Here is a 12,607-nt window from a genome sequence, read left to right as displayed (position 1 = left end):
TGCAGTGAAGCGATAACGATAGCCTCTGCTCGGGCGCCACTTCACCTCTAATTGAAACATTAAGTTGCACATCACGTACGCGGTGTCAGACACTAGACGCCATCGAGGAATCGGGGAAGGAGTTCGCCTAGGAGTATGCTAAAATGCGGCTGCGGTGGCCTTTGGTTTTACCTTGGTCCTGGAGCAGCAGATGCCGCTCCTTATCCTTGTCCCCCGGACTATCAGAGACTATCAACCACTCAGCACTTTATTTTTTCCGTGTTGGCATTTTAAAAAGGCATTTAAGCTGAGCTGGGTGGGTTTTTGTTAAGTGTGCAAAGTGATTATGCCGGAAATTTGTTTGTCTATGATTTCGTTCTGTTCAGTTTCGAAGAGGTTCCCTTGGCGCGGGGCAAACAGGGTCTGATAAACATTTGCCGCCATTCGCGTATCCACTCGGTCATCACTGTCATGAGTGTAGGGGTTAAGCGAGGTTTATGTTCGGGTTAATCAATGGCACGGAACTCACCCCATTTGGAGCCCACAATCACTGGGCAGGCGGCATGTCGAGTGCGGGGATCACCGTACCCATTCGTATTCAAGTTGAACCAAAAGATGGCTCTGCCAGCACGCGGATATACGGCATATCCTGTTTTCTCGAAGACCGTGGCGCCACCCTGCTCAACGTCAGTCAACTGCAAGGGCGGGGGAAAATTGAAGGATCTATAAAGAACTATTAACTATATCTCCTCACATAGAAAAGCACTGTGGCAATGCGATCACCCAAAACAGTTCCCTGGCGATTACGATTTCCCGTAAAATTAGCTGAGGCAAAGTTAAAGTAATCCGAGTGCGTGTGAAAGTGTCCACCAATGCCATAGTTAATAACCTGAAAAAGATTATGATAATTACAATTATTTTTAAACATAATTATACTAAAACACTTGAAATTCCTCCGAATCGGTCAAGTCAAAACCAGTCATGTCGTGAATCCTTCTACTAATGCGTCTGGTTAGCTCGTTGTTTTCCTTATTGAACCAATGGCCCTTGGCTGTCCTCCCTTTTTTTTTATTTTTCGTAGTACTTTTATAGATTGTGGCCACTTTCATTTTGCGAGAGGCACGACTTATCAGCAATGACATTTCTCGTTTGGAAAGGACTTCGTGATAAAGCACTATATATGGATCCAATCCGATCTGCTCCGTTTTTAGTGGTGCCAGACGAAGGAAGGGTGTGGTGGTAAAGTTGTAGAAACAGTGCAGTCTACTTGATCTCTCGGATATTCCCCTACAGCTCAACTTATATTCTTCTACGAATGGAGTTTTAAGCGTTTTTTTAGGAGTTAGTTGACTCTCTATAAAACATAATGTTTTTAGCCTGAGTCGCAGAACAGCAGCATCGTGGGGCCTGAGCTTCAAGCAGTTATCCAGCAGAGAAAGAGCTTCGGCATAATTTTCTAGAATAACCTGATTAGATTTGTCATAACTAATGATGATACAACTAACTATGATTCACGTGCAACTCAGCCAGTAATTTCAGGACCTCCACCTCGCCAATGGCCAGGTGCTCTGGTAAAAGTTCATTTTTTAGGCGTCGGGGCACCTCCTGCAGCCATTGAAATGCTTCCCTTGAACTTTTTTCCTCTAAAAGATGCTGACCCACTGCAAAAATATCTGCAGAACTCATGCTGACACTTTAATGGGTTTACCAAAAATATTAACAAAAATTTTAAGACAAAAACTGATAAATGGTACCCACTTATATTGTTTTCCATCGAGTTTACCGCTGGTAAAGTCACCTATTCCCAAATTGTAAGTGCTCTGAATGCGGATTATTCCTGCGCAAGCATCCCACAAGTCCAGTTTTGAGGGTAACTCAACCAGCAAGTTGTCCAAATTTTGGATCTGAAGGATGCCTACTGGTTGCTCCATGTATTTGCGCCACTTACTCCAATCCTGATACAGTCGTCGGATGAGTGAGAAGCCATTTAGAGGATTGGACAGATAGGCAATGGGATCCAGTCTGCCTTTCTCATTTTCCGCACGCATCACGTCGATATGACTGAGAAATGGTGTAATATTTGAAATGGTGAAATATTATGTGACTATTATATTCACCTGCGCACAATATGCAGCTTTAGCTCTAGTGCTTTGGTATAGTTATTGAGGTTTTCGATCAGCTTCAACTCCAAATCAAGCAGCGGCACCATTGTCACCAATGACAACGATTGACTCCTTTCCACAGGACAATTTCCAAAGGCCAGAGAGGTGAGAAACAAAGTCGCTACGAGAAATCCTCGCAAAAGCATCCATTGTTGTTCTCTTAACGCCATGTATGTATTTTTAAAAATATGTACGCTTGTAAATAGGTATTTAGCCAGGCCTACTTGATATATTTAGTTTGCATTAGCTCCAGTTTTAGAGATTAACGATTAAAATTTACTTACTTTTTAAAGATTTTAAAAATTTGTATATTTTAATCTGACAGTAAAAATTTACAAGCATGTATTTAAATATTTTATAAATAACTTGGTACATCATTGCATATATAACAAGGTGATTTCTTTTGAAAACTTAATTTTCTAAGGAAACTTTTCTTAAACTGCCTGTTTATGTTGAGGGTTTAAGGCAGGGCCTGAGGAAAACCTGACTCCGTTCACTAATCCACTCGCTCATCACTATCAAAATATTTAAATTAAAGTCCTTTTAATAGGGATTGATAATATCAACTAAGCTTACCCCATTTGGAGCCCACAATCACTGGGCAGGCGGCATGCAAAGTGGAGGGATCACCTTTCCCATCCGTATGTAGGTTGTACCAGAAAACTGCACTTCCAGCTTGGGGATAGACGGTATAACCTGATGCAGGAAATACTGTGGCTCCACCCTGTTCAACGTCAGTTAGCTGCGGATAATTATAAATATTGAATTACTCTAATAAATACTATATTTTAAATGCAAATACGTAAAAAAGAACTGTGGCCAGACGGTTTCCCAAGAATTCACTCATGCTGTTTTTCGTGGGATGGGTAGTTGTAATGTTAAAATAGTCCTTGTGCATGTTGTAGTGTCCACCAATACCATAGTTGATTATCTGCAAAGAAAATTAAATGGATTCAGAACAAAACAGTGAATTTAGTGTAAAACTTGCCTGAAACTTTTCTGAATCGGTGAGGTCGAGGCCCGTCATATCACGTATTCGCCGTGTAATGCGCCTAGTCAGCTTGTTCAACTCCTTCTTCACCCAACGAGCCTTGACAGTCCTCATCCGCTTTTTGTTTGAATCATTAATTTTGACAGTACCGCTTACACGTAAGTCCGAAACAGCAAGGTCTATCAGTTGTGCCGATTCTTGTGGGTAAATGACATCATGATAAAGCACCACATATGGATCCAGTCCGATCTGCTCCATTTTAAGAGGCGCCAGACGGAGAAAAGGTGTGGTACTGAAGTTGTAGACACAGTGCAGCCTGGTTGATCCCCCAAGCAACCCTTTACAGCTCAACATTAAGTTCCTTGCCATCAGACCTTCTGGCTGTTTGTTTTTTTTCAATGAAGGTTTATTCTGGCTTTTTATGAGGTCTTTTGTTTTTTGCCAGAGTCGCAAAAATTTAGCATTGTGCTTGTAAAGCTTTAGGTAATTTTCAAGTAGAGTTAAGGCTTTTAAGTGTAGATCTAGAAAACTTAAATAAGATTTGTTATCTCTAAAGGTATGTTCTACTAACCTTCTGCCAAATAGTTTTCCGGCAGTAATTTAAGGACCTCTATCTCCCCAATCAATAGGTGCGCAGGAATAATCGGAAGTTCCTCCTGGAGGCGGGGGTAAACCTCTTGCAACCATAAAAAAGCTTCTGTCGATTGTTTTGTCTTCACCAAATGTTGCCCCACCGCAAAAATATCTGCAGAGCTCATGCTAGCACTGTAGGGAATCGACAACTATTGCAATCAAATACTTAAGATATAAATACTAAGTTACTCACTTGAACTGCTTGCCGTTTAATTTACCCCTGATAATGTCTTCAACTTTAAGGTCATAAATGTTTTGTATGCGGGCTATGCCGGCACAGGCATCCCACAAGTCCGCTTTCTGGGGAAGATCTTTCCTCCAGCCTTTAAAGTTTCTTAACTGAACAGTGCCCACTGGCTGTTTCAGGTATTTCTGCCATTTGGGCCAATCTTGATGAAGTCGTCGGATGAGGGAAAAGCCATTCAGAGGATTGCCCAGGTAGGAAATAGCGTCAAGACGCCCACTTTGGTTTTCCTTCTGCACAATTGGGATATAGCTAAGAAAAGAGTTGTTAGAAAAAACTATATCTGTTTCTCAGTAATTTCCTCACCCAAGAAAGACCTGCAGCTTCTTTTCTAAAGCATTGGCATACTCTTCGAGGTTGTCGATAAGCTTCTTTTCCGTTTCAAGAAGCGATGCCATTGAAGCTACCGATAAAGCATGGCTTTTGGGCCCTGGACCTTGGCCCTCGGCTAATGTAATAAAAAGCAAAAGGAGCAGGACGAATCCTGATATTAGCATGTATTTGCTGTTCATTAGAGCCGTGGGACACCTTTAAATAATACAAAATTTTACAGCTTATCAAAATTTGTTTGTATTTAGATTATTGTGGCTTGATCTACTCTGACACAAAAAATAATTTTGCGTTTTCACATTAAAAATGGCGAAATGGTCTAAAGATGAAACATCTTACATCGGTGAATTCGTCATTAAATTGCCAATCAAATGGCATTTACAGTTAAAATTGTTTCAGTTTTTCACATTTTTTCAAAAAATTATGATAAACAATGCAAAAATTGGTCAACAAATTAATTTTTAAAAAATCGATTTTTAGAAATCGGTTATTGAATCAAAACAAAATTTATTTTTCTAAATCGATTGTGGGTCGGTAGAAAAGGTCGCCAGCTTTAGAAAACAGTCACTCTTATGACTATACTTCTAATTTTGGCCAAGTTACAACAAAAGGACTCTTTAGGATTTGGTTTTTTTGAAAAGTCTCCAAAAAGCCAAAATAACACCTAAAAAAACTGTTTTAATATCATAACGCTAAGAAGAAACATATATTTGTTTTCATTTGCTTAAAAAGCACTGATAAAAATTCGTTATCTTACAATTAAAGTGCAAGCTAAGTGTCAAATAATTGCTGATGTATAAACACTGATGTCCCCGCAATGTGGCAGGTATATACACTTGTTGATTATGATGAATGAGTCTGGGTGAAACACCTTTAATTATACCTCTTGATTTCAAATTGTTCTTATCGCGAACAATAAAAGTTTAACTGACAGCACGATTGATTTCGGGTTCACTTTATTGAGTTTCATAGTGGGTGTTTAATATCACATTGCTAAGTTTAGTTTACTTGAGAATCACATTCACTTTTTAAGGCAAGGCCTGCTGAATAGCTGATCGCGCTCTCGAATCCATTTGTTGCATACTATAAAATTAGAACATTGGATATAGGATCGAAAATTTAAGTTTAATACTATAACAACCTACCCCATTTAGAACCCACTATAACGGGACAGGCGGCGTGAAGAGTTTGAGTATTGGGTTGACCGTCGTCCTTGAGGTTGTACCACATTACGACTGATCCACGTTGGGGGAAAACAGCTTTTTGAATATTTGGGAAGACCGTGGCACCGCCCTGCTCTACATCCGTAAGCTAAAGGTGGGGATATATGCAAAAACAATTTAATAAAACTATTTGTGAATATCACAATCTAGAAAAAGAAATTTTAAAAATATAATTTAAGGCCACTTATATACTTACATAGAAGAGTACAGTGGCAATACGATCGCCACTCATGGCCGTCAGATTGGAATTCTGTTAAGGAAAGAAAATGTATTGTAAATCTTTTAACATCTGAAATATAATTACTTACAGTTTGGTTGAAGAAGTCGTAGTGCTTATCGTAGTGGCCACCTAGCCCATAGTTCATTAGCTGCAGCATCTCAGAGCCGTAGAGATTAAACCCGGTCATATCGGCGACACGGGCATTTAGGCGAACAGTGAGAGGGCTATAGGAATCGGGGAACCAGGCCACCTTAGAGGTCCTGGTCTTCACCACTTCGTTGCGACCGGAGGAGGCCTGGAAAACAGTGGCCCTTTTGAGACCCGGAGTGGCCATACCTTGGAGTTCCTTAATCTCTTCAGCAGAGACCACATCGTGGTAGATCACCATGTACGGGTCCAGACCCACCAATTCCATTTTAAGAGGAGCGAGGATCAGAAAAGGCGAAGTGGTGCTGTTATAGCGACAGTGGAGCCTCCAATCCGCGGACGGTGGAAACTGACCACGGCAGCCCATCTGGTAGGCATTCGGTCCCACAGCTCCCTGCTGAACCTTAAATGGGTTCGATTTCGGTTAATTTTAGCCCTATCTGAGTGGGCGACCTTATCAGTCAGTCGACAATACCTTCGGCACATTGTTTTTGGCGCCCGTCCTTATCATCGTTTCAATTTCCGACTTCTTCATCAACAGTTTAATATCATGCGGCTTATCAGTCAGTGCAATGTTGACAACTTTCAGGGCATCCGCTTGCTGGTCTGTTTGGAGTTTACTATTAAAAGCATTCCCTTTGAAATCCTGAATTGACTCACTCATTTTCAGCAGGACTTCCGCATAGGCCATTTGAACTTCGCTTTTGGAAAGCTCCAGGGGAGATGTAAGTGTGTTAAGCTCCATCAAAACTATCGACTGATACAGCCAGCCAGCAGCTGCCCAATATCTGCTTTGATCGAAGAGTATTTGACCCATGGCATAAGTGTCCAAAACATTTAGACTCACACTGTAAAAATAACATATTAGTTTGTGCAGCTCACCAACATTAAACTATTATAGCTTACTTGTACTGTTTTTCATTGAGCAGCCCTTGGGCAATGTGAGCCATTTTAAGGCCATAGGTGCTTTGAATGCGATCCAAGGCGGTCACAGCCTCCTCCACATCTGTATTAGTGGGCATATGCTCTCTAAGCTCCTGAATCTTCTCCACCTGCGACAGACCCACTGGATCGTCCATGTAGAGCTGCCACGTCATCCAGTCTCGATTCATGCGGCGGATCAGGGAAAACGAGTTCAGGGGATTGGATAGATACTCCTCAGTAGAGCTTCGAGCTCTGTCGTTTTCCAAACGCATTTTGGCCATGTTCCTTTAAAATATAAAATATTTTTTGAATTTCACAAATAATTTAAAAAATCGTCATCGAGATGAAAAAATGAATTACAGACAGTTCTTTTTCAATAAGAAAAAGTCTTAAGTTGTTTTATTACTTGTAATCCAATTTGCCCTCTTTTAAGAGTGACTGTAAAAGCTTTTTGTTATATTGACATTACTTTAGCGGAAAAGTAATCGAAATTGGTAGCTTTATTGATAGTTAGGGCTTAAATAAAAACAATTAAATTAGTTTAAATGTTTTATAAACGCTTAACAATTTTTTGTAGAGATAAGCTATGGGCTAGATTATTACGCACCTTTTTACATTCTCTAGCTTTTCTTCCAGTTCGCCGGCGTAATCTGCCAGGTTATCGATAAGCTGGGCCTCCAGATCGAGCAACTTAACCATTCCCGCCACCGAGGTGCAGTGGCTCTCCTCACTTTTCACCTGGTGATGGAGGAGCATCAGGAGCATCAGCATCAGCGGAAGCAGCCACTTGGAAGAGCGCATCGTTGGGTACCTTTCTGTCCGGGGTTCCAATTGGGTCTACGTGCCAACGCCAACTGTCACAGCCAAAAACCGTCGAAGTTGGCAGGTTAACATCGGGCCGAGATAAATATTCACCGTTTTTCGTTTATAGCGATTCTTTGGCCCGCTGATAAGCAGCGCATTGATAGCGACACGCACCGATTTAATTAACCCAAGAGTACCGGAACAAAAGTAACGAGTTGGCGCTACGTGCTCGCGAATTGAGCTGCGTCATCGAAAGAACGTGCTCGCCGAGATCACTGACCACCGGCAAGTTTCTATAGTGAGTGTCTTTAGTGTCTGTAATGGTCAAAAGGGGTAAACACCCACTCAAAAGTGCTGATAGCTGGAAAGCTAGTCCCATTCTGCTGTAATCTATTATTGACAAATAAATATAGAACATAGGTACATATTTGTACGTCAAAGGGCTTGTAGATAAAAGAGTATGGTCTTTGTTTTCAAAGTATTTATGTCACTGCTTCAGTTGTTTTGTATACTTCATTGGCTTACATTTCACAATTACAGTAAAAACACTTTAGTTTGATATATTTTGTACCCACAAAAATTCAAATCCTAGGTCGACATGATCAATAGATCCGTTTATTCTTTTTTCCGCGGACGGGGATGGCAGTCATCTGCTGAACTTGATCTCCTGTTAACCCCACCTGAAGCCCTGCGCCCAGTGCTGTTTTTGTTTTACACCCTGGAAACGGTGTTCAACATGTTCTGCATGGGATATCACATAACGGGCATGGAAACCATTAGCTGGGATGGAGAGGGGATTCAATATTTGTACCTGCTAACTTTCCACATTTTCATGGTTTGGACCCCCTTCCAGAGCATCGCGATTTGCACGGGTGACAGGCCCAGCGTTTGCTTGGAGATCTGGAAGTCATTGGCTGGCACTTTTGCCTTCATCCTGGTATCGTTGACTACGATGTGGGATGCAGAGCGTCAGTTTCATATGTTTTTCGATACCTCTGTCGAGGAGATAAAGGGTGAATACAACGCACTCGTTCCCATCCACCAGTTCTCCTACTACATGCGGGGTCAGTCCATTTCCTCGCTGACCTGCGGACTTCTCTACATGCTCCATGCCACCATAATGATCGACGTCAAGTTGACCTCGGATCTGTACAACAGCGGAAAAAGTCCCGGCCCCATGCCCATTCCTTTATTCGTCATGGGCCCTGTTGTTCACAATAAGCTGAGTACCTACGAATGGTTCCAAGAGTTCTGCGGGAGCTACAGCCGAGACATGCGAGCCTGAAATTGTAGATTGAAAGTGTTGAACCGGTACATTAGTTAAAAATTAATTAGTATATTTTACTAATAAAATAATACATTAAAGACTTAAGAAGCTGGTTGCAAGTGCCCAAATTCCATAGTATTGAGTAGCTGAAGTTGTGCCTAAAAATTGTTTAAAACACTTGTTAACCAAGATAAAGTAATACAGCAGCCAAGGATTTTGATTTAATTAAATAACTTTTTACCCTCAGTATTTAGAAGAAAGTTTAGTCATAACGCATTATGTTTACTTAAACAATAGTTATGTTGATCTCGTAAGCAAGTTACATTTCATTCAAAAGATTGATTAGAATTTAAGCTTGTCAAAATTCTCCAATGCAAATCATTTCACTTGTATTCAAATGTCTAAAAATTGCAGTCACTTTATATTTGTTCGTTTTCTCAGTTATTATATTCGAAAGGTCATGCGGTCGGGCGGTACCAGCCTGATCGTAATTCCTCAAGCAATATTACAAAAATTTTTATAGTTCTAAAAATAAAAGAACCTTTAATTACTTTTTAATTAATGGCTTTACCCTTTAAACGCCTATTAATTTCGCTGCTAAAAAGTTGAATAATGTAAATAGTAAGCGGGTATCTCCCAACCGAAGCACTGGACCATGCGATTCTTATTGGTTAATGCTCGCATTGCTGAACAATTGCTATCTGCTTCAGCCATGAGTGAGTCCAATGAAAGGGTTTTTGCGCAAAACCTAAATACCGTTTTGTATGGGGACCCACTTGTTGTGTGTGTGCCAAGGTATGGCAAAAAAGGCTTTAAATTTTACACTTTTATGGAGCGGCCAATGCCGGCGAATAATATGGATGGGGGCCGGGTCATATGTCCTGCCGTTGATATCGGCTTAACTTTGCCATAAAACTGTCAGCGTCATGCCTTTTGCGGGGTCGGGTTGTTGGACAAATGAAATAAATTTTACAGCCAAATGGACAGAGCAGCCAAACAAAAAGACCAAATGCACGAAGGCCCAGAGATTTGTGTGCGTTTCTATATAGAAACGTGTGGGTGGGTTGGGTGTGTACGGTGGGGAACGGAAGGCAAATCTAATGCGGACAACAAAAGCACCTGTGACCTGGAAAATGTCCGGCCGTCCAGCCGTCCAGCCACCAAGTTTATGTCCGTGACCGTAGACGGTTCCGGGTTGGCTTTACGGGTCCGCTGTCAACAGCTGGGCGGCCCTTTAAGCTGCTTTTGGGCCACTTTAAGCCAGACATGGACAAATATTTGCTCGAGGCATTGTTGTGCCGCCCAGAGTTCTCCCCCGGCTCCAAATCAAACGAAGGCAGGAGGATGTTCATCAATTAAGTGTCATCAATCATTGGCGCATGGATCAAAATCAGTGAGTACAGCGACGGGCAAACATGTCACGGTACAAAATATCGTTTAACCTAAAATGCCAGGACCACAAAACCTATTTACTTCAGACAGTCAGTTTTTGGGGAGTTGCCTTCTCAGAACCTCAGATCATCCCTCAAACGATTTAACCATTTCGAACACCTAAATACACAAAAGTAAATGCACTTTTGGGGGTTCGTATTTCGATGGCACCTTTGAGGACATATCAATTACAATTGCTGACCCACTGAATTCCATTGCGAGCATAAAATTCAAAACGCTTAAACTTTGAATGCTCGCCACTTGCTAAAGTTTGGCCATGCTTCATGGGCCGGCCACTAAGCTCAAATCAAGCGGAAATTCGAACACTCGAGTTCGCAACGGAACGACTTGTGAAACAATGCTCCATTAATGGCGCCCAACGGTCCGCCCGCCAATCCTTTCCAATTCGAAATCAATGTCGAGCGGTTGCAGTTATGATTATTGCAGTTGTGAAAACTTTTTTGGTGGAGTGGTAGCAGTAACTGGTGATGGTGGTGGTGGTGGATAATGGGCTGGGCAAACAGAAAGCAAAAGGTTTATGCAAATTCTCAGCAGGACTTTTATACACTGGCAAACAGACAGCGAGCGAAGGCGATGGTTCGCTAAAAAATGCTTATGACTTGTGTAAACAATTTGGCCACAGTTCCGTGGTCCTTAGAAATCCAGTTACGTGTAGGTATGCGCCATGCCGTCCCCATTCGCAGGACTCTGCTGCTGCTCCTGCTCCTGCTCCAGTTTGTAGAAGACCGAAGGAGTATCTACAGATCCAGATCTGGTGTGTAAAAATATTTTATGGACTTTGGCATTTGCTGGGGAAAAGTTACTTTGCCCGATAAGCGAGCGTGTGTGACTTCCGTTTGTCCTTGCATGTCCTTCTTTTGCTGAAGAGAAGCACACACACACACAAACACACGAACAGTCACAAGCTCGCACACATTTTTATGCATTTTCTTAGCGGCCATTTTTATGCCCGCACACGTTTTCCATTAGACATCAACAGGACTGTCATTTCCCTATTTCCCTCAGCTCTTCCTTGTTTGAACTCTTAGCATGGGTTAGACGCCCAGGGGGTGTGGATTTTGGACAGGCCAACTTAAAACCTGTCACTCCTGCTCCTAATTGAAAACTGGGTCAATTGCCGCGAAGCACATTAATCAAATCCAGAAGCCCCGCATCGTTTTGCATTCGTCATTAAAGCAATTATCATGTTGGGACAATTACTCTTTGTTAGGAAGTTCCCGTTGCCAGCGATTGACTGGAAAACTGCTGGCTGGCTGGCAACTTCAAGCTGGGAAACTTCAAACTGCGAATCCATCCGCCAAATGAGAACTGAGCGCCAAGGTGGCATTAATCTTCATAAGCGTGACAACTTCATTAGAATAGCAAACACGGCATTCATTTCCTACTTATCTGTTCCCCCATCCCCGAAATGTGCTACCCCTTGATGGGCTGCTAATTGAGAATGTAACTCCTCTTGGGCTTATGCAATGGCTTAATAATGATCAATGGGAGCAACGATTGAACAACTATTACTAGAAAACATTACATAGTATAAAGAAGGTCAAGGACCTTTTTATTTTTATATTTTGTTAAGCGGATTTTAACTGACTAGGGAAAAACATACTTATTTTCCCATGAAATATTTTATTTAAGTAAAATTAATAAATATTAAATGCGATTGAATTATAATGTTATTTAATTCATTTGTTAAAAAAAACGCAAGATATGTATTTGCATATTTAAAGATAGAACACATATAAGTTGAAAGGTTTCAGATTGCCTTGTCCTGGATGGTCACAACTTTTATGCAGGTTGTTAAGCAGGAAAAGGGTATGTAAAAATTATCCCTTATCGCCTTCTTCTACCCACTATATTCCCCTTATTTTTCACCGTGGTTCGCATAATTCCGCGGACATAATTTTTTAAGCGAGGCGCTGGAGCGCGACGCGTATAATGCGCATAATTTCTATGCCACGTTGGTCACCCGAAAAGTAAATGTAGACACAGCAAGTCGGCCGGAGACGGAGACGGGCAGCCACCGAGGTCGACCTTTGTGCCAGCACCACCCCACCACAACGCCAACTAGAACAACAACAGCAAAGGCTTTTGGCAATGGCTTTTCCACCGCGTGGCGAAAATGGTGCAGGGGCAACTGGGAGCTGTGCCCATGAACAAAAGAGGTACATGCGAAAAATAAAACCTATTACCGGAATCATAATTATCTTTTATGGCCGCGTCTGTCATGACGACAT

General features: G+C 41.7%; 3 protein-coding genes across 3 annotated transcripts; 1 reads left to right on the top strand and 2 right to left on the bottom strand.

The window, feature by feature from the left end:
• LOC128251909 (uncharacterized) lies at window positions 1-4,584 on the bottom strand. The gene is made up of 14 exons (XM_052979167.1): window positions 4,316-4,584; window positions 3,959-4,261; window positions 3,704-3,897; window positions 3,130-3,653; window positions 2,944-3,072; window positions 2,718-2,883; window positions 2,606-2,656; window positions 2,097-2,361; window positions 1,738-2,040; window positions 1,485-1,672; window positions 924-1,435; window positions 734-868; window positions 509-674; window positions 1-445 (listed from the first exon to the last, which is right to left on the bottom strand). Exons 1-14 carry the CDS (start codon window positions 4,519-4,521, stop codon window positions 345-347), a joined length of 3,243 nt encoding a protein of 1,080 aa, XP_052835127.1. The 5' UTR covers window positions 4,522-4,584; the 3' UTR covers window positions 1-344.
• Window positions 4,585-5,284: 700 nt separating this feature from the next.
• Window positions 5,285-7,901, bottom strand: LOC128257513 (prolyl 4-hydroxylase subunit alpha-2). The gene is made up of 8 exons (XM_052988558.1): window positions 7,461-7,901; window positions 6,836-7,138; window positions 6,590-6,777; window positions 6,405-6,535; window positions 5,871-6,332; window positions 5,759-5,812; window positions 5,485-5,650; window positions 5,285-5,422 (listed from the first exon to the last, which is right to left on the bottom strand). Exons 1-8 carry the CDS (start codon window positions 7,652-7,654, stop codon window positions 5,361-5,363), a joined length of 1,560 nt encoding a protein of 519 aa, XP_052844518.1. The 5' UTR covers window positions 7,655-7,901; the 3' UTR covers window positions 5,285-5,360.
• Window positions 7,902-8,178: 277 nt separating this feature from the next.
• Window positions 8,179-8,965, top strand: LOC128261445 (uncharacterized). The gene has a single exon (XM_052995157.1). The coding sequence runs from the start codon at window positions 8,256-8,258 to the stop codon at window positions 8,940-8,942; it is 687 nt and encodes a 228-aa protein (XP_052851117.1). The 5' UTR covers window positions 8,179-8,255; the 3' UTR covers window positions 8,943-8,965.
• The last annotated feature ends 3,642 nt before the right edge of the window (window positions 8,966-12,607 follow it).

Source organism: Drosophila gunungcola, chromosome 3R (genome assembly GCF_025200985.1).
Source record: "Drosophila gunungcola strain Sukarami chromosome 3R, Dgunungcola_SK_2, whole genome shotgun sequence".
Lineage (NCBI taxonomy): Eukaryota > Metazoa > Arthropoda > Insecta > Diptera > Drosophilidae > Drosophila > Drosophila gunungcola.
The sequence above is the reverse complement of the archived record's forward strand: the minus strand, read 5'-3'. Positions and strand labels throughout refer to the sequence as shown.

Excerpts from the sequence above, each read along its gene's own strand:
- LOC128251909 (XM_052979167.1), bottom strand. The coding sequence starts at position 4,521 with ATGAACAGCAAATACATGCTAATATCAGGATTCGTCCTGCTCCTTTTG. Across the intron at positions 4,262-4,315 it reads AAGCTGCAGGTCTTTCTTGG|CTATATCCCAATTGTGCAGA; the intron begins GTGAGGAAATTA and ends CTCTTTTCTTAG. Across the intron at positions 869-923 it reads CCGATTCGGAGGAATTTCAA|GTTATTAACTATGGCATTGG; the intron begins GTGTTTTAGTAT and ends AATCTTTTTCAG.
- LOC128257513 (XM_052988558.1), bottom strand. The coding sequence starts at position 7,654 with ATGCGCTCTTCCAAGTGGCTGCTTCCGCTGATGCTGATGCTCCTGATG. Across the intron at positions 5,651-5,758 it reads TTGCCACTGTACTCTTCTAT|CTTACGGATGTAGAGCAGGG; the intron begins GTAAGTATATAA and ends CCCCACCTTTAG. Across the intron at positions 5,423-5,484 it reads TATAGTGGGTTCTAAATGGG|TATGCAACAAATGGATTCGA; the intron begins GTAGGTTGTTAT and ends CTAATTTTATAG.
- LOC128261445 (XM_052995157.1), top strand. The coding sequence starts at position 8,256 with ATGATCAATAGATCCGTTTATTCTTTTTTCCGCGGACGGGGATGGCAG.